The sequence below is a fragment of the Oenanthe melanoleuca genome, chromosome 3 (assembly GCF_029582105.1).
Source record: "Oenanthe melanoleuca isolate GR-GAL-2019-014 chromosome 3, OMel1.0, whole genome shotgun sequence".
Taxonomy (NCBI): Eukaryota; Metazoa; Chordata; class Aves; order Passeriformes; family Muscicapidae; genus Oenanthe; species Oenanthe melanoleuca.
This window is the reverse complement of record NC_079336.1, coordinates 39,128,073-39,155,268: the sequence shown is the minus strand read 5'-3', so window position 1 is coordinate 39,155,268 and position 27,196 is coordinate 39,128,073. Positions and strand designations below refer to the sequence as shown.

The 27,196-nt window shown below is 44.8% G+C and overlaps 1 protein-coding gene across 1 annotated transcript in view; it reads left to right on the top strand.

Annotated features, from left to right (window-relative positions):
• SIM1 (SIM bHLH transcription factor 1) overlaps window positions 1–27,196 on the top strand; it is a 45,022-nt gene that overhangs the window by 1,178 nt on the left and 16,648 nt on the right. The window contains exons 2-8 of the mRNA XM_056487601.1: window positions 8,979–9,061; window positions 10,064–10,153; window positions 10,278–10,386; window positions 10,498–10,583; window positions 11,718–11,917; window positions 12,027–12,133; window positions 12,995–13,142. Coding sequence (XP_056343576.1) covers window positions 8,979–9,061; window positions 10,064–10,153; window positions 10,278–10,386; window positions 10,498–10,583; window positions 11,718–11,917; window positions 12,027–12,133; window positions 12,995–13,142 — 823 coding nt within the window. The remainder of the gene's footprint in view (window positions 1–8,978; window positions 9,062–10,063; window positions 10,154–10,277; window positions 10,387–10,497; window positions 10,584–11,717; window positions 11,918–12,026; window positions 12,134–12,994; window positions 13,143–27,196) is intronic.

The window sequence follows — 27,196 nt, the reverse complement described above, 5'->3', positions numbered from 1 at the left end:
GACTTCCACGGCAGCAGCAACCAGCTTAGCAAAAAGAAAACTTAAGCGTCCCGAAGTGTCTCTTGCTTTTAAACAGAGTTAGGATCTCAACTGACCCTTTTCGGTCTTCTAGATCGGCTGCCAAGAAAAACAAACAACACAAAGTTAAGAGAGTCAGAATAAAGTTCTTCCGTGCTCTTTCTCACTCTATTAATTTTATAAAATGTAGGGGGAAATTTTTTTAAAAATTAACGAACCTTTTATTTATATCAACTCGATGGAGTTGTGGCCTGTATTAAAGAAAAAGTATCAAGAGCTCTTTTTCTTTTCTTTTTTTTTTTTTTTTAACCTGATCTAATACGAAATTCTCTGCATCTTTTGTTAAAAGTGAGTGTACATAAGAAACAAAGGAATACATCTATGTCCCCATGAGTTTCCTGTAGCTGTATCTCGACTCGGTTGGCCTGTATTTTTTACAATTTAAGAGTGTGTGTATATGGCCCGGTTTTGTTTTGCTCTAGTTTTGTCTGATTTGGTGGTTGGAGGATTTTAATTTTTTTTTCCCGGTTAAATTAGTAAACTACTGGTACTAATTCGACTTTTTAAAATAAATATGCAATGTGGCAGTCATTGGGACAGGGGAGGTAATCTTCCCATCCCCCCCCCCCCTCCGCCCCAGGTTATGGATGGACGTTTATACCTAAAGTCCACGGCAGCAATTTGCAACACGGTGCTTTTTACAATGATTCCTTGAAACAACTTTCCATATCATCGACTCACTTGTAAGCAAAGAAGGGGTTAAATGAAACCTTTAAAAATAATAATTAAAGTCTTCATCAAGCCACTTTCCTCTTCTATTTGCTCTGCCACCTTGAAGATCATTATGCGGGACAGTCCTCTGTTTCAAAGGACACGGAGTTGTCCTTTATGCTGTCAGCGCATACTTTATAAAAATAAAGCTTTTGCAAACCCTGATGCCCATGATGTTTCTAAAAGGATTATTAGCAATGATTTGTCAACTCCTGCGGTCTCAGTAGGCTACCTTTCTGCGTGATTTCGAGCAGGTCTCGTCAATTACTGGTGCCTATGTAGCGGGTTGTTTGATCAGAAGAAGCATATGGTGTTGCTTGTAGGCTGTGAGTAATCATGGGAAGAGAAGAATAGCTGATCCCCGTCCCTCGGTGGCAGCGCAGGATGCCTGAATGCCCTGGGGAACCGTGTGGCGAAGCGCGCCGGGGCCGGGGCCGCTGCCGGCCGCAGCAGATGCTAATTTGAGTGCGGAGGCAGCGGGGGCGGCTGAGCGGGGCTCGGGGGCAGCGGAGCCTTCGCAGCCTCATTAAAGGCAAACTGCGCGTTAGAACAGAAAGGCAGGGAGCCGGCTCGGCAGGGCTCGCCCCTCCGAGGCGCTGCGGAGGGAGGCCCGGCGCCGAGCGGGCTGCGGAGCCCCGCGGGACCGCCGCCCCCGCATCCCCGGGGCCGCGCATCCCCGCGCAGGGCCGCGGCCGGGGGCGCGCTGCCAGCGGGCACAAAGGCCCGGGAGCGGGGCTCTCGACGTGGCGGCTTCCCCGCGGTCCCACGCGGGCTCCCTCTCCCTCCCACACACTTCCGAGGAGGCGGGGAGCGGGGCCCGGCTCGGCCCCGGCCCCGCGCCTGTGCCTGCCGGTGCGGGAGCCGGGCCCGGGGGACGCAGCGGGCTCCGGGAGCGCGGCGGAGCAGCCTGGGCTCCCGTTGGGAATGTGTTTGTGCCTGTCCGCCTGCGTAGGAGTGTAGGGAGGCAGGGAAGCGGGATGCTATTCTGGTTTTCCAGTGCTCCCACCCAGGAAAAAAAAAAAAAGTCATCGCTTCTCTGGGAAGGGAGAACAGGTAGTGGCAGCCGGGGAAATGACGCACGGAAAGGACAAGTCTTTCTGATCGGAGGAGGCAGGGTAGGGATGTTAGATGGATGTAATGGGGTTCCTTTCGCTTGTATTTCCCTGGGGAGGAAAGCGATACAAGCATCGGGACAGACCCGATGAGTTGGCCAAAACGCTGGAGATGGGTAGCAGGAGGCTCGGGAGCACGGCGGAATGTCATGTCCTACATTTAAAGGGGTCTTGGAGGAGTCCGGGTAGAGAAACCGTGTCTCCGTAAGAGCGAGCTGCACTTCCAGAGTAACTCTTACCCCCTCCACCTGGTACAAGAGCGAATTTCCATCTGCCCAGAGAGTGCTTGCATAGAGTTGGTTGTAAATAATCACGTTCAGAAAGATATACACTCCTCATGGCTGCGCACACGGGACTGGGGACAAGGCGGAGAGAAACGGTGTGCTCTTGTCTGCATGTTTTCGTGTCTGAAATGTCCCTACAGAGAAGGAAGGTGGGTAGATTTCGGGTCCATTTTGGAAATAAGAGTTTTCTGGGAGTGAAATGCCAGGAGAGGCACACCAAGGCAGTGGCGCTGGACAAACTTGACAAACCGGGCACAGATTTTTCTACGGGCTTTCTCTCGTAGTGGTTATGCTATCCTCACAAGTTATTGAAACGCTTGTGTTATTCTTTCTACCTCTAATTTCACTTTATTAGGTCTTTAGCAGATTAAGACGAAAAGTGCAAGACGTAGGTTTCTTGCATCGTTTCAGTATTAGAACACTTCTTTCCAGGAGGAGAAAGCGTATCAGACCTTTACTGCTTTTCGGTGATCAGACAGCTTTGGAAAGAGTGAATATCTGCTAATTTTCTGAGAACATTAAGGAAGAGTTTCAAGGGTTGTTTGTTTGTTTATCCAAGCAGGACTTCTAAATAAATAAATTCCTGATTTAACGTTCATTATAAATAAATACTAATGTTTCAATTTAACATTAAATCTCTAATGGTAAGAAATGTGGACGAAAAAAATAGGTAGAAAAATCTCCAGAGTGTCAAAGGATTAAAAGAATTTTCCGCCATAAACGATGCGACCACTATTACTATTGCGGGGCTATTCTTCACTGACCTTCGGCAGTATCCAGAAGGGAAGGGAGTAGAAAATTAGTAAAACCCAAACAAAAACCCCCAGGTGCCAAAATAAATAATTTTTGTTTGGGTTTTGTTTTTTTCTTTTATAGTTAGGAATATTTTAAAGGTCTTACTCTCCATCCGCGACCAAAGATGCAAAAGGAGGGTTTATAGTCTGTCCTAGTGGAAAGGGATCGTTTTGGCATAGAGAGCCGTTTGCTTTTAGAGACAAAAGCAGAGATTCCGTTTACATAAACTTTCGCCGAATCAGGATGGTTAACATTTCAATATTGAAACCCTTAACCTTGTTTTACTTTAAAGGAGGAAGAGATCAACAGAAAAAAAAATCCGTTTCCCACGTGGATAGGTGATTTAATGCTGTTTTTCTTGCTGCAAAGGGAAATGATTAAGCATTAGGTTTCAATGTTTATTTTCTTACAGAAGTTTTTCTCATTTAAGCGGTAGTTTACTCTCCACGCTGAATCTCTGTTTAATTCCAGTTTTGATGTGAACTTAAAATGTGAAGAGCAGAACTAAACTACTACCAGGATCGTTGGAAAAACCCACAGATTTATGTTTTAGAAGGAATATTTAATGAGAAGAGCGGGGGGAAAAATAATATTTCCTTTGGAAACATACGACCGTTTTCATGTTGGAGAATATTTTTTAACTTGCATATAAACAGCGTATGCGTTGGTGCAAATCCTTCCTCCCCATATTTCTTAGAAATAAGGGCTACTTGAATTTGAGTCTTCTGGAGGAACGAATAAGTAGTTGGTGCTCGAAGATGCCCTGATTTTTTTCCCCTCTCTCCAATTTGGACATGGCTCCGTTTGTTTGCATTTCAAAGCGCAATTCCGCTACCCCGGGTGTGCCAAAATCCTGGTATTTCTATAGTGAAACAGCCACAGCATTATTTCTACTCCCTTTTTCCTAACAGAGATGTTTGTTTAGTCAACAGGGCTTTTCCTCCCTGTTATTATTATTTTTATAAAGAAAGAGGGATGCTAATTTATCTCTGCTTCAAATGAATACGTGTGATTTACCGAGATAATAAATCTTTACAAAACCTTGCTAATGGCATCCGCAGGCAGTGGAAATGAGCAGCTTTTTTTTTTTTTTTTTTTTTTTTTTTTTTTAAACATAGCTTATTCTATTCCATCTGAGCCCTCCGACGGAGACCCAGTCCTTCACAGAAGCCTCATTTGGCCGAGATTTTGAATTATCATTAACCACTGAGTGTTAAATTAACTGGGAAATCAGCTCTGTCTGCCGTTAGGCGATGGCAGAACGGAGCGCTGGCGGCAGACGATTTAATTAAATGGTTAATCTAATCAAGCTAATTCCTCCATACAACATCCAGCCGCCTTTTGGCTCGCCGGTGACTAGGACGTGCAGCTTCTGCTCCCGTGACTCCCGGAGCTGGTGTTTGTCATTTTCCCTGGGCAGAGAGGGAGAATGACCGCGTGGGAGATGGGGACTGAGCCATCCTGCCTCCCTCTTCCCAAACAACTCCCGTGCCCAGCTTGTCCCTTGGTAGGGGCAGTGGGAGGCAGGGAAGGTGCTGCTTGAGGAGCCGCTCACGAAGGTGACATTCCCGTCCTCCCTGCCGGGAGGCTTTGCTGGGCAGGCTGAACGCAGCCGGTGCCGTGCCCGGGCCAGCACGGGGAGGGCTTGCGGGGCCAGCCCCGGCCCGGCGGGGAAAGGGCGAGCTGCGGGCCGGAGGTGACCGGGGGTCCCGCGTTCCGCGCCCTCCGCGGGGTCAGCATCCCCTCGGCGCCGGCGGGCCAGGACCGAGCTGCTGCTCCTCCTTTTCTAATAACCATAGAGCGGCTCTTGAAAGGGCAAAGAAAACGCAGCGGAACATAAGCATACGGCGACGTCCCCGGGCCGCGGCCCCGGGAGGCGGCGGGGAGATCTGGGAAAGCGGCGGCGGGGGTCGCTGCCCGGAGAGGGAGTTTTGAAGAACTCCTGGAGGAGAAACTCGCGATGGACCTGCTGGGACCCGACTTAGGGAAGACTCGCTCCGACTGCCCCGTCGGGGCAGGCTCCCAGCGCTGCCCCAGAGCAGCGGGGTGCCTCCAGGAGAGCCCCCCTAGCCTCTCCCTCTGCCCATCCACAACAAGAGGAAAGAACTCCCTGCCTGCGGGGCTTCGTCTCCAAGCCAGCCTCCCTGGGCCTCGCCCGGCTGTGCGGGGAGGTGCGCCAGACACGCCTCGGAGGGCTTCCCTCGCCCCGGAGGGAGCTGGCCTCAGGCTCTGGCCCCAAAGAAGCGGGTCTGGAGCTCAGGATGGGCTCGCCACTAAGTGTTTTCAAGCGGGGACGTCAAGTCGCCTGCTACAGTGAATCCGGATTGAGCTGAGGTTTCATGACGGAGAGTCCGCTGGGGAAATCTCTGTAACTGCTTTTAAAAGCCGGCAAATCAGAGCAAAGTAGATAAGGGCTTGCATTTTCTGGCCACCCCACCCCCCACCGCCACCCCCGCCCCCCTTTGCTATTGCCAGACAAAGGACAGGGTCGAGATGGGCTTTGCGCTGCAGATGCTCACAGAGGGACAAGTAACCCGGAGATCAACCGGGGCCAAGGAGCTGCCCTGGCTTCTCGGAGTCTCATTTCCCTGCTCCTGCCTTCCTCCGTCTTTGCCTAGATCAAATTAGAAACGATTCAGGAATCTCTTCCCCCTTGCGTGGGACAGAGGAGCTTCTTGGAACAGTATCGCCACTGGATAGGGACGGTGTCCACCCAGCCCCTGGTTCCATTGGCTGTCGACATCAGGGCTTGCATCAATCAGGAGATGAGGGGAAGGAAGGACAGGACCAGGGCAGCGCAGCGCGGCGCCGGGCGTGGGCACGGCTGGGTGGGAGAAGGCATTTCAGCTCCTAGCCAGCCCATGAAACCGATGGGCATGCTTTTTGATGTGGAAAGCACAGTGGCTTTCCACTGCAGAATGCTGACAGAAACCATGAGTCAGCACGCTGGCTCCGCGCAGGTTCCGCGCAGTATCGGTGAAGGCTGCTGGGTAACGATGAGCCATAGGCTGGATAAAATGCTTTTCTTTTCTTCTCTTTTTATTTTTTTTTTTCTAATTTCTTTCTTACTTAATTTTTTTTTTCTCTTTCCCTTTCCCCCCTCACAACGCAGACAATTTCTCTCGGCACAAATAGTTTATCTTCTCAGGAAAAAAAGTTCATCGAGTGAAAGAGATTGTTAGATAGGAAGAAGAGTTTGTTAGGCAGGAGCATATGATCTATATTATGACAAGAGTATCAAATCCATTCTGAAATAAAAGCTCGATCCATTTTTTAAAATTTTCTTTTCCTGCTTGAATAACACAGCTGGGTGATGCCTTGAGCTTATGTTAGGCGGTTGCTCATCATTCATTCGGCAAGAACTGACCTAAATGGTGCCTGTGGGATTAGGTCAATTTTAGTGGATCTACTTCGCCTCATTTGGTTACTAATTGGTTTCTTGTTTTATAAATCGAAATCTCATTTTCAGGAAATTACAAAACCCATGCAGCCAGTCCATGGAGGTAATCCGTGGGTCGGGGGTATTTAAATGGAAATGGTTCTACAATGCATCAAGTATTAAGCAACAGTAAAACTTCCCCTCCATTTCCAAATGAAATGTGAGCTCGCTAGCTCCTTAGATCCATAATAGATACATCCCTTCTAAGGCTACTTATGTAAATATGATAAACCAGACCGCGGTGGGGGAGGGGCCGCAGGGAAGAAAGCAAATTTTATCTGCTAAGGTTAATGTGGCATAACTTGGAAATCTTCCAAAATAGATTATGTTTTGCTTTGTCTTCGGCCGCTTTAGCTGGGAAAATCCTTTGCCTAAAAACGATTTAGTTATCCTTCTCCTCACAAAGCTGCTTGTTTCTATTCCAAAGCTATTATGCTGTTGGCTCTCCAAATTACAAGAGAATCTTTAGATCTTGTTTCCAAGCGTAATCCTGGAGCAAAAGGGAGAGCTGATTTCCTTGTTTTGTTTTAAATAGACAATCAAAGGATTTGCAGAATTTTCTGCGGTAGGTCAAGTGCAAGAAATCACAGTTTGCTCCCTCGATAAAAGGAAATTGGATGTTAAAGCGAATAGATGGGAGGACGAGGGGGGAGAGAAAATTAGTGGCGGGGGCTTTCTCTTCTAATCTTTAAAAACAGTATTTAAGGGGTATCAGGAGAGGCCGTCGATTTGGGAGAGGCTGGGATTGGCAGCGATTAGAAATAGTCTCCGACTTGAAAGTGCTGAAAACATCTGGGCAGCACAAAGGATCGTCTCATGTGACAGGACTTCAAAAAGCCGGTTCAGGTAGACAAGTGAAAACGTTTAATTATAAACCATGAGCAGACAGAGCCCAGCAGCGCGGGGTTTCCACCTGAAACATATAGAGGAGCTCAGCGCGCCGTGAAGAACCGCCTTCCCGAGGGAGGTTAACTTGCAATGCCCGTGAGCTGTTCATTAACCCGCTGGGGTCGGGTTATTTTCCCTTTTAGGAGAAGAATAATTAGAGCCGTAAACTTAGATTAATAAGCAACTTAAATCATAGGCGGGCAGAGCAGATTTAGTCTTGAAGAAAGAAACCTGTCACTCAGGTGTCCCTCCGGGTGGGGGGACATGGCAAGGAGCCGCCTCAGCGCTGACGGGCCATCCTGGCTCCCCAGCAGAGAAACCTCCGAGGAGCTCGGGAAAAAACAAATATACTGTGGGCTTTTCTCTCTTTCCCTGGAAGCTGTGTAAGATTTGCCAGCTCCTTTCTGAGTACAGGGGGCGGAGGTGATCCCCCACCCCGGCGGCTGGCTCCCCGTTAATTGGCGTGGAGGAATTAATGGGAACGAGCCTGTTTCTGACTGGAGCCCTGCTACATGCTGAGGCTACAGGATGAGGAACGGGCCAGAGAGAATCTCCTGCCTCTGTGGGGTTATGAAATTAGGGAGGAAGGAGCAAAGTGTAGGAGTGGTGAAGAGACAAGTGTTGTGAAGAGGTGGAGGGGGAAGGGGAGAGAAGGAAGCGCAAGGCAGGGACGGCGGTGGGGATGCCCCGCTCAAACAGCGCAGAGGAAATCGTTCGCTGTGCTCGCCCCGCAAACACCTGGGTGAGGCCGGTCAATAGCGAGGGATGCCCGCTGCTGCCTGCTGTCAGCACCTCGTCTGTTTGTCTCGAAATAACTGGAAAACGAGGTCTTGCCTTTACCGAGCCCGCACTGCGGGGTGAGCACGCCCCGCCGCCTCGGGTCCCCTTGCGACCTGCACCCCAGCCATCGATTAGGATTTGTAGGTTTCACCCCTCGTTTTACTCTTACTGCTTGTGCGTGTCGGAGCGAGACATTTCATGGCACAAGCCTCAAAGGTTTTAGTTGACCCGTTTAAATTATTTGAGCAATACCGTGAAAAGGCATCGTCTATGAATAGCTTTACTCCGGTGAAGTAACTTCCAAGTGACTTTTATTACTACTCACTTTGCATAGGAGAAAACAAGACGCGTGTAAAACATTAGACAAATCCAGAAAGATTGATTTCTGGAAGGGACTCCGTGGACGCACATCACCCCTTCCTGCAGGGGGGAACCATCCCGCCCACCGGAGTAGCAGGAGGAGAGATGGAAAGGATAAGGTGAATCCCGGAGACAAACTTCGTGGGGCGCGAGGGAGTTGGGCAGTGACTTGTCTGAGAAATCGTGAGGTTAGGACTCTCACTGAAGTTCAGGGGGAACAGTTCACAGTAGCCGAAAGCAGCACTGAAAAACACTTTGATCTGGCATGATGTTTCACTTAGGTCCTAAAAATCAACTTCACCGTTAACTCAAAATAAGTATTTCAGGTATTTTTCTCTCTGAGGACTTAAAAAAAGAAAACGCACAAAAGAGGCTTTTATCTGCAAAGAAGTCAGTCTAGTTTCCCAAAGATTGTATGTATATATGTTATAGACCGTATAAAGGAAAAAATGTTCCCACTCATCGGGCCCACACGAATCAATTTTTCATCTCCTGACCTTACTTTTTATTTTTCTTTGTCTTAAATAACAGGACTTGGAGAAGCCTGGGGCCACTCCAGCCGAACCAGCCCACTGGATAATGTCGGACGGGAACTGGGATCCCATCTTTTGCAGGTACTGGTCTGGAAACGACAGGCATACGGTATTAATGATTAAAGAAAAAGTTCCCTCTTCTGAGCTTTCAATTGCCACCTTGACTAATTTTTAACTGTTCAAGTACTTAATAGAAAGGTAGGCAGGAGTGGAACCACTTCAGAAATGTGATTCAATGTCGTATGTTTTATTGGAGCTGTGGCTTGGTCCCTCTGGGTCCTCAGAATCATCTAACACTTCGTTCACAGCGAGGGATTCACAGTGTGTCCCAGGGTGCCAGAGATACGGGAGCACGACTTTCCCCCACCTTATTAACAAGGTGATACGTATCATCCATGTTCTGAAGCCCAGAGTGGTGTGGCAGGGAGAGGCTCTAGAGACAGCTCAGGGAAGGCTGTCCGGGACAGAGGGACTCAGGGCACCGACATTAGCTGAGACACAATTCAGGGAGGGCAGGTCTGAAAACTCACAGCACTCTGAAATAGTAAAGAATATCAGCTATGACCATCACCACGTGTTTCTGGTGGAATAGTGTGGCCTTTGGAGGGTCTATTCTGCTCTTGGTACACCCAGAAGTCTCATCTGTGTCTGCTGAAATGCACCTGACAAATTGTCTTATTTACACTGTGGAGAGATTTAGATTCTCTTTGATTGCTTAAATTCTCCTTATAAAATACGGAAGCACTAAAGCCCCTGTGACATTTGAAATAGGGTAGAAGTATTCGGGATTTCTGGGACCCACATATTAATCATCAGGTAGCCAGGACCTCTTCTTAGATACTTCCAAGGCACTTCGTGCTACTTTTGAGTTCGGCCCGTCTGAGAAGTGGGTTGTGTCCCAGGGGTCCGGGAGCTCCAGAGGTATTCTTGTCCAAGATTTGCTCATTTCCTTCCAACTTTTTGGATAATCAGAGCCTGAGCATCGGCGCCCGTTTGCTAAAAAACATCAGAGGGACAGGTATTTAATGGCTCTTCTATCTGTCTATCTATTGATTTATTTATATTCCCAACCCTTTTCTGCAGACGTTGGACGGTTTCATATTTGTTGTGGCTCCGGATGGCAAGATCATGTACATCTCGGAGACGGCCTCGGTGCACCTGGGCTTGTCGCAGGTACGCTGGGGGGTCTGCTAGCCCCGGTGCTTGCCTGCACCACCCCCGCCACTGGCAGGAGAGGGTGCGCGGTGCCGGCGATGAGTCCCCCTCCCCTCCTCCTCCTCCTCCTCCTCTCTCACAGGTAGAGCTGACCGGCAACAGCATTTACGAGTACATCCACCCCGCCGACCATGACGAGATGACGGCGGTGCTGACGGCGCACCAGCCTTACCACTCGCACTTCGTGCAGGGTAAATAAAGCACTCGGCCCCCGCCCCTGCCTGGCCGCCGCGGTGGCGTAGGGGACCGCAGAGCCAGCCGAGCCTGTGGCTCACCCCACCTCTGCCTTTCTCCCTTCCCAGAGTACGAGATCGAGAGATCCTTTTTCCTGAGGATGAAGTGCGTCCTGGCCAAGAGGAACGCGGGCCTCACCTGCGGGGGCTACAAGGTGCGTGCCCATGGCCAGATTCCCCGTTCCCCCCGCACCGTCCCGTGTTCCTGTGCCGGGAAGGCTGTGAAAATCGGGAGAGAAGAGAGGGTGAGACGTCTTCTCGAGGGGCTTTTCCCAGCCCAGGACTCTTTCATGTGGTTCATTTCTCTCAGAGTTTCAGGTTGAAGAGCTCAAACCACAAAAAACCAAGCAATCGAGTTCCTCTTGATTGTTTGGGGGCCTTTTTTTTATTTATTTATTTATTTTTAATTTTACTCTTTGAACTGAACCTCGCACAACCCCCGAGGTTCCCTGTGACAGCTTTCACGTGATACAATGAGAGTCCTGGGTTAATTTATTTATTTATTAGGTTATTCATCAGCTGCAGAGGTAGCTCTTCCAGTCGAGGGTTTTGACCAGATGTTCACATGGTTTTGCCCGGGGCTCCTCGGTGAGGAAAGCCCTGTGCTCTCTCCTCCTCGCTGCTTTGTGTCAGCCACACAACGCCGAGGAGCGGGTTGTACCCATAACCCAGGGAGATGTTGTGCCTCCATGTACCGTAGACCAAGAACACCTGCTGAGCTCCAAGAAGAAACATCTAGATAATAGAGAAGTAAGAGTGGAAATAGACAGGAGTCGTCTGCAAGGATAGGTTTAGGAGATATACTTAAATCAAAGGTACATTTTTGGCGATGGATTGTGCCTGCTCCATCTATACAACAGACGTATCTTACACATGTAACGTATGCACACATGTAAACTCTTTCTCACGTGCATACACTCTTCATAACAGAGCTGTAACTACATTGGCAGTTCCACGTCTTTCCTTTTCAGAAGTATAATAAAAGCGCAGTTAGGAGGTGGGCCAAAAACCACTTAAGCCAGAGGAAAAAAAAAATCTTGTTGACTCTAATGGGCCTTAGTTGAGCTCTAGTATGGGAAAAAGCCTCAGCCCCGACAGAACCGCAGAACTCCCAGACAGTGCCTCTCTGCCAGGGTGGAGACGCAGGTCAGCGGCTCCCCCTAGCCCGGCAGCCGCACCGGCAAGGGGATGGGGGGTATTGTCCGGGCCCCCTTGGTGGGGAGGGATGCCTGCCTCAGCACGCCCTTCCCCCGCTGGGTAGCCGCCAAGCCTTCCTGTGTCTCCGGCAGGTCATTCACTGCAGCGGGTACCTGAAGATCCGTCAGTACAGCCTGGATATGTCTCCCTTTGACGGCTGCTACCAAAATGTTGGCTTGGTCGCCGTGGGCCACTCGCTGCCGCCCAGCGCCGTGACGGAGATCAAGCTGCACAGCAATATGTTCATGTTTCGGGCCAGCCTAGACATGAAGCTCATATTCTTAGATTCCAGGTAGAGCTGGAGTTATTTCCAAATCTATTTCCCTAGCCCGTCCCTTCTTCCCCACGCCTCCTCTCCCGTCCTCTCACCCTCTTATATTTGCTGCTTCTGTCTCTTGCAGGGTAGCTGAGCTAACAGGTTACGAGCCCCAGGACTTGATAGAGAAGACCCTTTACCACCACGTCCATGGCTGTGACACCTTTCACCTGCGTTGTGCACATCACTTGTGTAAGGAGATGGTCTTAAAACCCCGCCCCCCACCTTCTCCCTTTGCATAAGAACTTTGGGGTTGCAGGAATTTACTTCTAGGTCAGAACGTGAAAAGCCAGGTCTCTGGAGGGCAGAATAAGCAAAATCTTCGTCAGGTTGTGGTGAAACAAAGTTAGATAGAGACTGAACTCTGAGCCGGAAGCAGGCGGCAAATGGAGAGGATCGACAATGAAAAGTTGTATTTCCATGCTCTTCTTTTGGCTGTAGGACAAGAGCTGCCCTGCACAAATCTAGGGCGCTCTTGCCGCTTCAAATTCTGGTTAGGAAAATCCTTTTTTCCTGCTCCAAAAAACCATGCCAGTGAAATTCAAATACTTTTGTTTCACTTCCACCAAGTCTCACAAATCTGATCTATGTATATAAGTTCACTGCAGTAGTGACCCTGATTTGGCGAGATGTACTTTATTCTATTTTGATATCATGATGACATTAACACACGGATAGATGAATAAAAAGGATATTAATTTCCGGTAAGTTTCCTTACAGAGACTGTAACGAGAAGAGATAAAACCCAAAGACAGATTTATAGAACAAAATCTCGATGATGATACTTCAGGATGGGAGGTGTGTAGGGTTCGGTTACTGTAGCAGACCACACACATACACACACACCCTGGCCCTACCAATCTCCCCTATTAGCCTTTGATAACGATCTCAGGTACTGGGATGAGCTCTGCCTGGGGGCCCCATGTGCCACTAAGAGGTTCCTAACCCCTCTGGTCGCCCACAGGGCTCTGGTGGGACTGTGCGCCCCTTCCCGGGGCTGAGCAAACCAGAGGCGGGGGCCACGCTGAGGCTTTCCTCGCTTTGTCCCCGCAGTGCTGGTGAAAGGCCAAGTGACCACCAAGTACTACCGCTTCTTGGCCAAGCACGGCGGCTGGGTGTGGGTGCAGAGCTACGCCACCATCGTGCACAACAGCCGCTCCTCCCGCCCGCACTGCATCGTCAGCGTCAACTACGTTCTCACGTAAGTCAGCGGGAGAGCGGCGGCACCCAGCGCCGCCCGGCACCTGCGGCAGCGCCCCGCTCTGCCCGGCCCGCTCCTCCCTCCTTCCCTCCTCCCTCCCTCCTTCCCTCTCTCCCTCCCTCCGCCTCCTCTCCCCGCTTCCCTCGCCGCCGCGCTGACCAGGGCAGGCTCGCCAGGTCTGCTAGGAAACACATTGAGCGCTTTCATCCAGATGACGGGTTTCCCGTCTGCCTGTTTCTTTCTCTTTCGAGAGAGGAAAAGATTTAGAGGTTTGTCACCTACATATTTTGCTGCCCCCTCCTTTTATTTTTTTTTTAATTTTTATTTTTTTTTAGTTTAAATGCAGCCAGCATTAAATAAAATTTAATGCGGCGTAAAAGAAAAGGCTTTCACGTACGGAGTTATTTATACTCAACAAACAGGACATCTGTTTTTCTTTTCAAAAATCTGGGGTTTGAAGTTCTTAATTTCATCCAGAGTCTCTATCAAAGCTCGGAGATTTCTTTTTTGTTCTTGGAGAGCGATCCTTACAGTGAACCACAAAGAAAGTTGGTGACCAGAAGGGTCAGTTGAACTTACAAAAAAAATTAAATCGGAAAAAAAATCAGAGTAAGTGCTGAGATACCATATATATCAATACAGCATTTTGGAATGGCTGAGTTGTGCACTAGCTATGCTGCTTGTACTGAAAACGCAGAGGCCCAGTGAGGGAAGCTCGGCTGGACTATTTTTAAGAGTTTTCATGGTAGTTATTAGTTATTAGTATCCCCTCTGGACACGGCAGTAGCTGTTGACGGCAGCACTGATGCTTCATAGGACCGTAGGACCAGTCAGGCCGGCACTCCTTCGTTAATCCTTGGGACTGGATATTTCTCTGTTCCACCGCTTTTTTTTTTTTTTTTTTTTTTTTTTTTTTTTTTTTTTTTGCTTTTTTTTTTTTTTTTCCCCACCCTTCTGGAGACAAATGTAGATATTGGAAGTGTCTGAGAGGCACAGCCCCCCCTTCCCTAAAACTGTGGCTATGACAGCATCATGATCTTGCCATCACGGCTTTGGTGCGTGCACAGGTGGCGAGTATTTGGTAACCCAGTTTAAGGAGCGCTCCCCAAAATGAGGTGGCTCTACATGGGGACCACGGCTCTGGTCATGTGTGGAGGGGTTGCTGGTGGAGTGGGAAAGGAGCTGCAGGTCACTGCAGCACTGCACTTCTAGGGCTTAATCCCTTTGGTATGCAAGGTGATAATGGGCGTCGTGCCCTAAGATGGGTCATTGAGCCTGCAGGAAAAAACAGACATTTTAATGAGCACTCTACTGCAGTGAGTAAACTGCGATTCCCCCTTAAAGAAAAATTTATTTTATTTTATTTTATTTTATTTTATTTTATTTTATTTTATTTTATTTTATTTTATTTTTAGTTGGTATGGGGCGTAATACTCTGTCATTTCCTCAGTAAGGATAGTTGTCAACAGATACGTTATCACTTCTGCTCTAGCTATTCTGCACACTTTTATATCCATTTCCCTTATACCAGTCCCTCTCTGTGTTTTTCGAGGTTTATGCTTCCCAGTTAAGCCCAAGCACCTGCTTGGGGTGAGCAGGGAACCGCAAAGGCAGAAGTTAGTGCACTTTACAGTGCACTGAGAAACAAGGAACACGAAGGCAGCTAGCACCTTGGAGTGGTTTTAGCTCCAGAAACGTAACGGTTTTCTCCGATCATTTGAGATTATCGGTTGTTTCCCTCTTCTTTAATCCCCAAAGCGTGAACATCCACCACGGAATTCTACCTTAAATGATCCGAGTCGAAATGAAGCACCGCAGCGGACCTGCTGAAAGCACAGCTGGGCATCCGGCAGGATCTGCCCCTTGCTTGCCATGGCACGAGAATTTCAGGCTGGCACGGCAAGCAGGGAGTGCCCTGGTACCCTGTGGGGCCAGTCAGACAGACCGGTCAGAGCTGTATCCAGCAGCGTGCCCGTCTCCTGTCACCCTGTACCGTGTGCCCGTCTCCTGTCACCCTGTACCGTGTGCTGTGTCCTGCCAGCCCCCAGGTGCCCCGGGGCCAGGCGGGCAGGCTGCTCCGCGCTCCAGCGGGAATCCCGGCAGGAATCCCCGGCGCTCTGGGAGCTGGACTCGGAGTGCCTCAGCACTCTCCTCCCTCCTCCCAAAACGCTGCAGGGAAGACCTCAGAAGCTCCTAACTGGGCGACTCCTTCTCTTCAGAGAGAGAAGGCAGAGTCTTTAAACTTTGGTGCGTGTATATTGATTTTCGGAACCTGCTTGCAGCCAAATTGACATGTAGGACCATAGCTGCGCTTTCAAGATTTCCCCTAGAGAATGAAGTCACACCGCAGGGCAACTTTGTTATGCCTTGGTGTAAGTCTCCAAGCCTCCCCTTCCACTCTTGGCTTAATTGCCTCGAGTGTGAAGAGCATCGGGAGGGCAGAGAGGGAGCCAGGCTGGCTAAAGTAGGGATGCTGAAAGTTGGGACACCCAGCACCGGCAGCATGCCATGTGCTGCTGATGGCTGCAACGCTGACAGTGCCACTGCATAAAAATCTGCTTTTGATATGCTCAGGTCCTCGAGGTCTCATTGAGCCTGGGTGACTCTTCCCTAGAGTGCTGCAGAAGAGGTTGCATTCTGCTTGGTTCTGCAGCAGGGCTGCTACTGTTGGAATTGCTGCCCTGCCTTCAAGAGATGGGTGTATCTTCCACCGAATAATTAGATAATTATTATTATTATTGTCCTCCTCCTCATCATCATCATTACAATTATTACCATTATTATCGCTATTCTTCTCTGGCTAGCCAGCCATTCAGAAAATATATGGGAAGAACAGGCCCTGCCATTTGCCAGGTGACTGTAAGCAGAGAAAGGTCTGGTTTTAAAAAACTGAGATAAAGTCAGCTTCTGAAATGGGTAACTTGAAGTGGAGGGAACTGTTAGGGAAAGGCTTATGGTGGAAGAGTTGGCTAGGGGGATGTTGAACTTCTACCTAGAGCAGTTTTAATTGTCTTAATGAGCTATTCAGTGTTAGCATGTTATCACTCAAATGAGGAAGGCAGGTGGGGAAAGTATAGAGGAAAATGTAAGGTTACAGGGACTTGTGGTTTTTCTACTGCAGCAGGGCTGGGCAGAGGCCCTGTAGCACTCAAAATCTGCAAGTGTTTAATATAGTTTATGCCAATATAAATCTCATAGAAACTGCTGTTCTTTAAGGATGACACTGGATTTTTCCAGCAAACCAAGAGGGGCTGAGTTGAGCAGTATATGTGCCCTCCTATGCTTTTCCCACCTGGCAGCAGGTGTGTGGCAGAGCCCCTGGTGCAGTTCCTGCCAGAGGGACAGGCATAGGTGCACCCACTGCAGCCAGGTCATGTCATAAGCCCAGCAGAGAAAAACGTGCTTTCAAAAGAGAAATAAAAACCTTTTCATTCTGACTCTTGTGTGTTTAAGATGAGGAGAAATCAAAAGAGGTGCAAATTAGTGCTTTTGTGTTTTGAAATGACAGAATTGAAATCCCAAACATTTGGGGTTGCAGGGTAGAACTTAAAAGGTGGGATGACTCCTACTGAAAAATCATTTGAATACAGGAAATTTTGGTGTTTTTGAAGGGCAAATCACAAAAGGGATCATAAGTTTTGGGAGATGTAGTGCAGATTTTTGACCTGCTAAGTCCCTGGACTTCTAACACACTAATTCTTCACCCAGGTAAAGCCCCGTTTTTTTTGTTTTGTTTTTGTTTTGTTTTGTTTTGTTTTTTAGTTTGTTTGTTTTGGGTTTTTTTTTTTTATCTTGTTTTGTTTTGTTTGGTCATGGAACAAGGAGCTTTTTCTCACTATTGAGAGGAACCTGAGTTCTCTGTTTTGGAAAAGAGCAGATAAATGAGTGCCATAAGAGCCAAAATGGTTTGGAGAAGTTTCAGTGCAGGCTGGGCAAGAAGAAGAATCTCTGTCTTGTAGATTCCCAGCTCCTCTGAGTAAGAGTGATGATAAAGAAAATATTGAGAAAGAGTTTATGCAGAAAGGACCACACACACCCCAGTTAGAGAAAATTAAAAAGAGGTGATATTAATTTTCCACAAATCCCAAGTTTTGAGAACATGAATGGTAGGCTTGAGAGAAAATGTTTGTAGTGAGTATATATGCTGAAATGAATAATAGAGGTGGCAGTGGCGTTTCAGCAACAAGAGGAAAGGTGATATTTTTGTATAATAGAAGTGTATCAAAAATTAATATAACTGACCTTAAAGGACTCTGTCCTTAAAGCACACATATTTGGTCTTCATTAAATTCCACTTTGGGTATGTGAGTATAGACACGGAATATTTGTTTCTTTTCTTATTTGTTCCGTACACAAAGCCACCATATCATCAATTATTAGCTGTGCATGTTCATCACACAAATGGACTCAAGTAAGAGTCAATTAATAGAGAAGGAAAGTGCTGAAGTAAGTTTATATTTAGATTGCAAACAACCTTCCTTTAAACAAATGGATAATGCAAAGTCCAAATCCTTTGACTTTCTGAGCATGAGCAAATATAATAATTTGTCCCCAGAGAAAGCTAGAGAAGCTTTCCTATATACATTTTGTTGTCCTTTGGCATTTAAAAGAATAATGATAGTGGTGTCATATACAGATAACACGAATTAGGTACATAATTGTGACTAATCTCTGTTCTAATGATACAGCATGCATTTGATATAGTTCCAGATTTCATGTTTCATGTTACACTGTGTAACTGGCTGATTAGAAACACAAATTGAATGCAATTTATTTGAAAGATTATTTCACAAATAACTGCCATACTGACAAATGTTTTACCAAATAAAGTGATAAACAGAATTTAGAATAAATTAACCATTAATTGTATCTACACACCTAATCTTTAAGTTGTTAATATTACTATTCATAACTTTGTGTACTACCAGATTTGAAATGTTGGTATAAGAAAGATGCTATCTTTATGTGTGATGGCTCAGACTTCAGAAATGTCCTGGCATATGTCCTTCCTTCCATATTAAGTGGGCTTTAGGGAATTTTGGGGGTTAATGTGAAAAAGCTCTCCCCATATTTATGGACAGTTACAGTTATATCTTTTCATCACTTTTCACAGAAACCCCTTTTTGTCTTGTCTCTGGTACATCAGGTCTCACCTTTGTCTCTTCCTAGTCAAAGGGAGAATCCACAAACTGTATTTCCACACCCACAGACCTCCCTTTCTTGAATGTTTATCTTGAACTGACTCATTTGGAATTGCCACTGAGTTCTTTCCTTAGTCATAGGTAGGTACTTGTTCTCTTGTGTGTTTCAAGTGTGTGATGGAGTAGGTAGGACAAGGAATACCCTGGGAAAACTGCCCTTCCTCGTATCATTAGTGTAATTAGTTGTACAAGCAAGCTTAGTCATCTAATTTAAACACTAGTGATAAGGCTTAGTGACTTTACCTGGATAATGTTTGGAGGTTTTTTTCCAAAATAGTTGTAAATGGTAGCAACAAATTTGACCTGCTGCTTTTCCTTTATATTTCTCTGTATTAATGGGAACTTTTGCCACTTGCAGAGTAGTGCACAGGACTGGGCCCTTTTTTTTCTGTTCAATCTGCAATGTGCTTTTCCTAAGACTGGAAAGCCTACAGTCATTCCCATGATTTGGTTAGCAATGTAAATATATAGATGAATTGTTTTAATAAATCAAAAAGCTTGGGAAGCATATGTCTCAGAGAAAAAAGAAATATAAAAGGACTCCTCTTGAACTACTCAGTGCAGTATTCTGTTTGTTCACCATTATTTTTTATTACAGACTTGTCTCCCTGGAACATTGTTTATATACTTCTTGCAAATAGGAGACAGGCTTTTCCAGGTGTCCACAATACGTTTCTGCAGTTCTTCTTTGTTCATGCAGGGGCTTTCTCAGCTACCATTTGTTTAATTCACTCCAAATTTCTATGCTTGTATTTAAACCAGGTGACTGTAATGGCCAAGGTACTAAAACTGTGGGCCAGAGCTGAGAGTCACTGTTCATATGAAGAGTTTTATTTGCTAGAGTAAGGTTTAAAGGATTGCAGCTCAGACCTATGGAAAAAAAATCCCTCCAGTTGTTAGTTTAAATGCATGCATGCTGAGAGTCTCACATGGCATGAAATTCAAGGTTGCAAAAAATGTCTTTATTCCAAGGAAGAAGAGTGACTTCAAATGCTTTCCACTTCATCATTTTCCCATTCAGTGTGTGGCTGCTCCAGGCCTATGGAAACACCCTCCTCTCTAATACTGAGTTACAGATCTTGTAAAATGCTTGTCTGGGGTTAAGACACATTCAGCTGGGCAATGGCTGAAACAATTACTATCTCCAGCTGTCTGTCTCACTTCACTGATGAAAGCTACAGGGCCTGCTCCAGGGACTCTTTTTCCTAAAATGCCGTGGTTTATGGTTTAAGGTAAACTGCCACAGATTTTACTTTACTTGGAAGCATTGGACTGTACACTGTAGCACAGCTGTTCTTGCTAGAGAGGTTGTTCACACTTTATCCTAACTCTGCCCTTCTGCAATCTGAATGGCATAGACATGGCTTGTGAACATCACCCAGCAGCTGGGTGCTCCAGTGCCCTTTGGGGGTCAGCCTCAGTGGTCCTATGTGGCAGAGCAGGGGAGATAGTGAACCATGGAGTTTAGGGTTGTATTCACTGCTCTGTGATAGCTCAGAGACCTGAAGAGGCAGCTGGAAGAGTGTCTGCTGGTTTTACTACACCACATTTGTAGCTTGTCTGTGGACTGTGTTAGAGGCTGTGCAGAAGAGACATGCCAAGCAGTCCACTGCTATCAAAGGATTCCCCTTCATGCTCCCACCCTCTTAATACTCTGCATAAAACCGGATGCAGAACTGGCTCCTGCTCTCATAACAACAGCAGTATGTTCCTTAAGTAGGCTTACAATTTTACTAGCTCTGCTTCTGTTTCCTTAATCCGTTGCATGTTTGCTCTTGTTGCTCTGTGCTGCATCTCAGTACTGCTGCCATTCCCATGTTGTTTCACTGTAATTATCATGGGGTACAGCAGGTGTGATAAGTTACTAAACTGTTTCTGAAGCAAGATCTTCCTGCTACATTATGTTGTTCTTGCTAGTTTTTATTCGTACACAAATGTGGCATTTTGACACAGCCTAAATTAAGTGTTAACAAATAAATCTCCTTTGTCCGTTCAACAGTGGCAAGTATCTGTTTGAAATCTAATTCTCCTTCCCTCACCTCTCTTTTGTACTTTACAGTGTGGGCCAGGCTCCAGCACATATGTTCGTACTCAGTGGGTTACTTCAGAGGCAGCCCCCTTCACTTTGATGACACTATTTATGGAGGCAGGCACTGCTCTGTGTGAACAAGGCTATAGCGTCTGACCCTTCGGAAGGCTTGGGATGGCTGAAGTCTGGAGTCAATCTCATGATCCTTAACACAGTTAGATGATTTATTCCTGTTGTTGTCTTTTGTTATCATCCACTTAGTGCAATTAAATTGCAGAAGTCCTGATTTACTAAAGCACTTGAGCACATGTCAGGCTCTAAAAGTTCTTAGACAGAACTTTCAGTACGCGATTATATCCTGGTGAATTGAGTTTTGAAATAAAAAAACCCTAAGGCACAAGTGTGGAAATAAGAATATTCCGTGGTTTTGCCAAGTAGAAATGGCTTGAAGGACACATTTTGTTACTGTGTTGAATTGGGGCCTAATAGAGAACAGCCGTAGTTTTTCAGCTACAAACCACTATGTATAAATCTTGGGGACAGCAATGTTGAAAATAACAGCTATTCTCTGCAGAAGCTTCAGTGCAGCTATGGAAACACAAATGCCTGGCTAACTAAAATTTGGCTATACCCATAGCATTGTGCAGATATTTTGACATAACCTAGAGTGAAGACCTTTAAACCCATTCAGTATTCAATGCTTTTATATCTGTGCTGTCAGAGAAGGTGCCCTGAAGGCACACTGTTCCCAAGTAGCCTGTAGCTTTGATTGTCTCTGTACTATGTTTGGCAGCTGGTAGCCTGGGCTGCTGCTATAGAAAACCCTCTGACTTAGGCCCTGGATTGCTGAAATCCATCCAAAGGCATTGCATGCTATTTTTCCTCTTGCACTTTCCAAAGACTGTTTTGTGCACAGAACAAAATAATAACCTTTAATGACTGCTTCATGAGGCCTATCTCAATGGAGTATTTGTTCACAGAAAGGCTGGATTTGGGGATAAATAGCCTGATAACATCCTCTCCTTTGCAGCCAAACTTCTGAATGGTGTTTGGCTGCAAAATAATTCTGTTGATCCTAAGCTTCTGGTAGGATAGTTAAACTGTCATCTTTCAAAAGATAATCAGCCTCCTTAGTGCTCTCTGGTCTGTGGAAAACAGCAGTGGGAGTGTGGATGTGGCTGTACTCCAAAGAAAACTGCCTGTGTGACTGCAATGGTGTAACATGGGAAATGCAAATGGGGCTCCCATGGTGTTATCTAGTGAGTTCAGGAAAGCAATAGAGAGGAGGTGCACAGCACTGTTTGCACAGGTGTGACACTTGAGTCTCTCTATAGGTGCTCTCTATATGGCCACCACCAGCACAGCAGTGACATACTGGACTCTGCACAAACAAAATCAAGTGTTCAGTTCCCTCAGCTGCAGATTAGCTGTAGAGCTGGTTGGAGGATGGCTGTAGGTTGGCAGTGGAGTTGACCTGCATGAATGCTGTGGGCAGTTTTATGGGAACAATGAGTGTCTCTGCTTAGAGACAGTTCTAAGCATCCTGAAACCCTTGATGAATAGAGCAGTGACAACAAAATGACCAAAGCCAACTAAGGCCCTGACTGTTCTAGCCAAAACTATGACCAAGAGGACAAAAGTACTAGGCAGATTAAGGTTTCTAAAGAAGACCATAACTAGATATGATTGTGTTTTATTAGATTATTTTCATTTATTTTTTTGAGAAATTTTAGATATACCTATTAAGTATTTGACTATCTATAAGTGCTCAACAAACTGGAGACTTACACAAGCTGGATTTTTACATGGGCATGTGTTTATTGAACTGTTAATGTAGAGTTTTAGTTATCCTGACATTGTCAAAAAGCAATACTTGCCACTAAAAAACCTTCTGATTTTGCTAGATATCAGGTAACAGCAGTTGTGCAAAAGATGGTGATTTTACTTATTCTGTGGTCCAGAGATCTAAGGAGTCAAACAGGTTATCTGATATAACTTTAAATGTTTAATGGACCCACTTAACAAATACAACCACGTAGTTATTAGGAAATTATCAAATAAAATGGAGACTTATGTATTACATTATAACCTCATGATATTTTCTTTTCTTGTTATTTGTATCCTGTTTTATCAGCATAAAACTCTGAATTGTATATCTATCAAAGCTGGATGACCAAGCTGAGTCCAATAAGAACAGAGACCCAAGTGGGAAGTAATGTGAGTGGGATCTGGCTGCAGTAGATGTCTTGCTGTGTATAGAAAGAAGTTAAAAACAGTCTGACTCTGGTACAAAAAATGAAATGAGAAAACAGATTTATTAATTTGAAAAAAACCAAAAAGCCATTTTCCCCAAAACCCCAAATTCCAGTGCAAGTCCTTGCCTCTCCTCCTTACCTACCCTTAAAATTTTAGCAAAATAAGGGAAAGAAGTAGTTATGAAGTTTTGGTTATTTTTTTAATGGCAAGTGGCAGCCCTCAGAGGTAAAATGCCCTCTCTTGGACAAACCTGAGGAACTCTGGATTAGTGAAACAGGAAGATTTTTGTTGTAGAAAAATATTGCTTCTTTGAGGAAGGTGGAAGTCTTACAACAAGAATCTGATGAAACAGAAAATAATCTGTTGTAAATGGGACATCCTATCAGATGGAGTTCACAAATCCTTTTGCACTTCACAGGCCTCTTCCTTATGGGGTGCAGCTGATCAGAAAAAACAGGGTGAAATGTTGGGGGAGTTCATTGTGCTGCATGTAGGCAGAAAATTTCTCAAAGAGGAACAAATTAGAACAAAAAGTAAATAATTTTTCAAGGGCTTTTTTTTCTTTCTCTCAGATAATTTATTCCCAGATCGCAGAAGCTTACCCAGAATGCCAGCACAGAAAAACTAGACAATATTTTAAGTGTTCACCTTAGGATCTTAGGAAGGTTGTGATAACAAAAGCTTTAATTATGAGGAACACAGAGGAGTTGAGAAAACCTGGAACATCACAAAGTTTTACAATAAATTAATGAAAGTAATGACAGCAATTTTTCAGGACCTCTCTTCAGTTTCAGAGGAACTGAAGTATGAAGCTGCTTAACTACTGTGGTATAGAGTGTAACACAAGAACAGTGATGCAGAATCAGACACATGCTGATAGTGACCATGGGAAATACTTTGGAAAGAGGTTAAAAATAGGACAAGTGTGCAGTCCATGCATCCATGTTTCCCTAGCACTTTCTCCCAGTCTCCAAGAAATTTAAATATCTTCCAAGAAAGACGTGAGATCTTTGAATGTATTAGTTGTCAAAGTTTTGTGGGTTTTTTTCCTTCACAAACTCACTTGTTTACTTTTTGACACCATGTTAGCTTTGGCCAAGGTTAAGTAAATGGGGTAATAAAAGTCTCCTTTTTCTTCATTCATTTCATAGCCCATATTTCTTGCCTTAAAAGTGCAAAACTGCTTCCTACTCATGTCTTCCTTCTCTGTGCCATTCACAATTTATTGACCTTATTTTATTCTCCCAGTCACTTCTTTTTCAGCCTGAGGAGAGTACTTATTTTTTTTCATAGGAAGGCTGTTCCAAGCCCATCATCCTTGCTATCCCATTCTGTGGTTTTCCATGCTTTCAGATAAGGTGGTCAGAGCATAGTGTTTGAAATGTCAGTGCATGAGGAGTTTATGTATGGTATGAGGTATAATCCTTATCTTTATAATCTTTATTTTCTGCATAATTATGCCACAATGTGCATTTTCTTACACACTGGGCAGTCTGTGTTATATCAGTGACCTCTCTGCAATGTGAAGCATCACATTCTTTTTTTATGAAACTTCTCAGTTTATGTGGTGAACCATATAGATAGAGATTTCTTCACCAAAATGGAGTTCAAGATTATTAGCTTCAGAAAAATCTGAAAGTGGGGTTTTAAGACTATACTTAAGACCTGTAGTTAGTGCTTACTGTTATATATGCCCCTAATAACTCAGTGTATAGCTACATAATAGTATTTTGTGGCTGCAAAGCACCCAGATATAGGACTTTTATCCACTTTTCTGCCAGCTCTTCAGTTATTGCTACAAAACATAGAGGAGTCAGTCTTGAAAACATCTTAGCTGGTTTATCTGGTCTCCCTTGCCATGAGGGGACTGGACTCTTATGAAGCACTTATCTCTAAAAAAGTCCTTGGATTGAAAATGAAAATGTCTCAACAGCCTTCATGAAAATCTAGAGGAGCTCCTGTTTCTTCTCTTCACTACATTCCTCAGAGTGCTGTAGAAATTCCTAGTGTTTGAAAACTGTTACTATATAATCACTGCTAAAACATCATCAGCATCCTCTGAAATCCTGCTGCTCAAGCATATCTTATAGCTACCTAATGTGCAATTTCCAATAATTTCTGCTTAGTTAGGTACACAATAACTATGGTATTACATGTATTCAGTCAAATACTTTTATTCATAGAATACATATCAAATTTATTTTAGCAGTTTAAATAAGTGAGTTTAATGTCTGTTTAGCCAAGCATTACTATAGTGAGGACTGCACTAGATTAGAAATAAATGAATCCAATTAAAGAACACATCTGTGAAATTTGATATGTCATAGGCATGAATGAGCTGTTTGCACAGCAACTGTAAAGAAATCATTAATGATTAGTTATCTAGAAGAGGTTTAATCAAGGATAAATGGTATAAGACATAGTTAAAAACATTTGCATTGAATACATGGAGATTCTGAAATAACAAAATAATGTTTTGCATCAATAGTGACAGCGGTACTCTTGGGAAATATATTGTCTGTTTTCTATGGTGATGTGTAGCCAGAGGCTGAAGCTGAGAGTTGGCTTAGTAATGTTACTAAGCATTGAAAGGAGGAGGTTATTCCTTCCAATAAAAAGATGAAATTTAACAGGTGAAACAGAAAAAGATATTCTGCCAAATATGTGTTAGTTACGGTAGCATATTGTTATCATCATCTTCAGAGCAAATATTCAGCAAAGTTAAGGTAGGGATTCTCAGAAGCAATCAGTGCTGGGCTAAATTTGACTCTATAAAAACAAAAAGTCCCGTTGGCAGCAATCAGTGCTGGGCTAAATTTGACTCTATAAAAACAAAAAGTCCCGTTGGCAGCCTTGATGATAAACTCAGGGAAGTTCCAAGTGCTTCCTAAAGTCCCAAGATGTGTGATTCATCCAGTGAAGCATGAGTAACCTGTGAGAGGGTTGAGAATTGATCCAGATCATTTGGCTACTGGATCAGTGTCTGATGGGTGTCACTGGTATTCAAGGTATATATTTTTAACATGTAAAAATGTTAAGAATTCTGAGATGTGAAAATCTAGCCTGGATAAGAGCAGTCTGTTGCACTGTTGTAGGTCCGGTTTTCTGCAAAATGGAAATCATTCTACAGGGATGTCAGAGAACTTAGATGTATGTGACACTAATTCCTAAAGATTTGCTGCCTAATTGCACTTGCTGATGCTCTGGGATGACATTGATTTTAATGGGATAGGAAGTCTAGTAGATAAAGGCAAATACAGGTCTCCTTTTTGGAGCCAAAGAATGGTGAGGCATTAATTTGGAATGAAAAACTCTGCCTTCAGACTTCTGAAAAATCTACCTCATCATGATTGTCTAGAGGCCAGGATGTTTTATTTAACTTCAACTGAGAGTTAGAGAAGTTCATTCTGAGATGAGAAACCAATCATAGGTTATACATAAAATTTTTCTCACAGTAGTTTTCTAGAGGAAATCCTCAGGCATCTGTATTGAGTGACTGATACAGTTTTGTGCTTCAGTTTTTCTGAATGTATGAAGTAATTTACTTAAACTTCTTGGGTTGGATTGCTTTGTCTTTAAAAGCAAATATGGAAATATGATCTCTTGTAAGTGAATCTCATGGCTGGACAAGTTGTAAACTTTGACTCAACAAGATGTAAACAGCCACTCTTGTTCGTGCTATTTATGGAGATAAATGGGTGCCTGGAACTTAATGAAGGGATCTGATTTACACAACTCATACTTCTCTGAGTAGACAAATGGCTTAGCCATTAGGTGTGCTTAGAATAAGCAATCACTTGAAAGATTTCTGCAGGGTTTTTGCAATTACTTTGATGAGCAGTAGGTCTAGCCTGTATGGGACTAGTCACTCAAGAAGTTTTAGAAAGGAGGTTTGCTGTCATTATCCCAGCTACTGGCAGAACTACTGAGGCAGGGAGTAACTTGGAGGTTGCACAACTGAATGCCAGCTTAGTTTCAAAACAAGCAGTGAGGTTCAATGGCTTTTTCCTCACTTTGCCCTGAAATTTGGCTTCCTATAAAATATTATTCTGACTGGTTCTGAAAGATGCTAAAGGGATTGCACATGCTCCTCACAAATCACGTGGGCAGACCGAGGCCTTTGTAAAAGTTTCTGAGACACATTGTACATGAACAGAGGACACAGCAGATGAGGAAATTGTCTGTTTTGTTGTGCCATCTGCTGATTTAGGAAGCCATGAAGATGACAAACAGCCAGAATCTGTTCTCTTTTCACTCATCTGCTGAATGGTGCTCTGTTAGCCTTGCATGAGCTGGAGTGTGGAAATGTTAAAAGTTGCAGGCATTGTTTGAAAGTAGAAGAATGATATATTGCAGTATTGTGGTCAGATATGCATGAAAAAGTGCCTGATTTTACCACCTTTATGTCTGATTTTAACCAAACTTCAAAGACACAGAAAAATAGACTGAACATTAATGGCATTAACACCTTTAGTTTAATCTCACAGTTTCTATTGCTAGACTGGCAGAAAATCCAACAAATATAATTTTTCTTATTTTTAGCTGAAAGAAATGAAGAGTTTGTATGA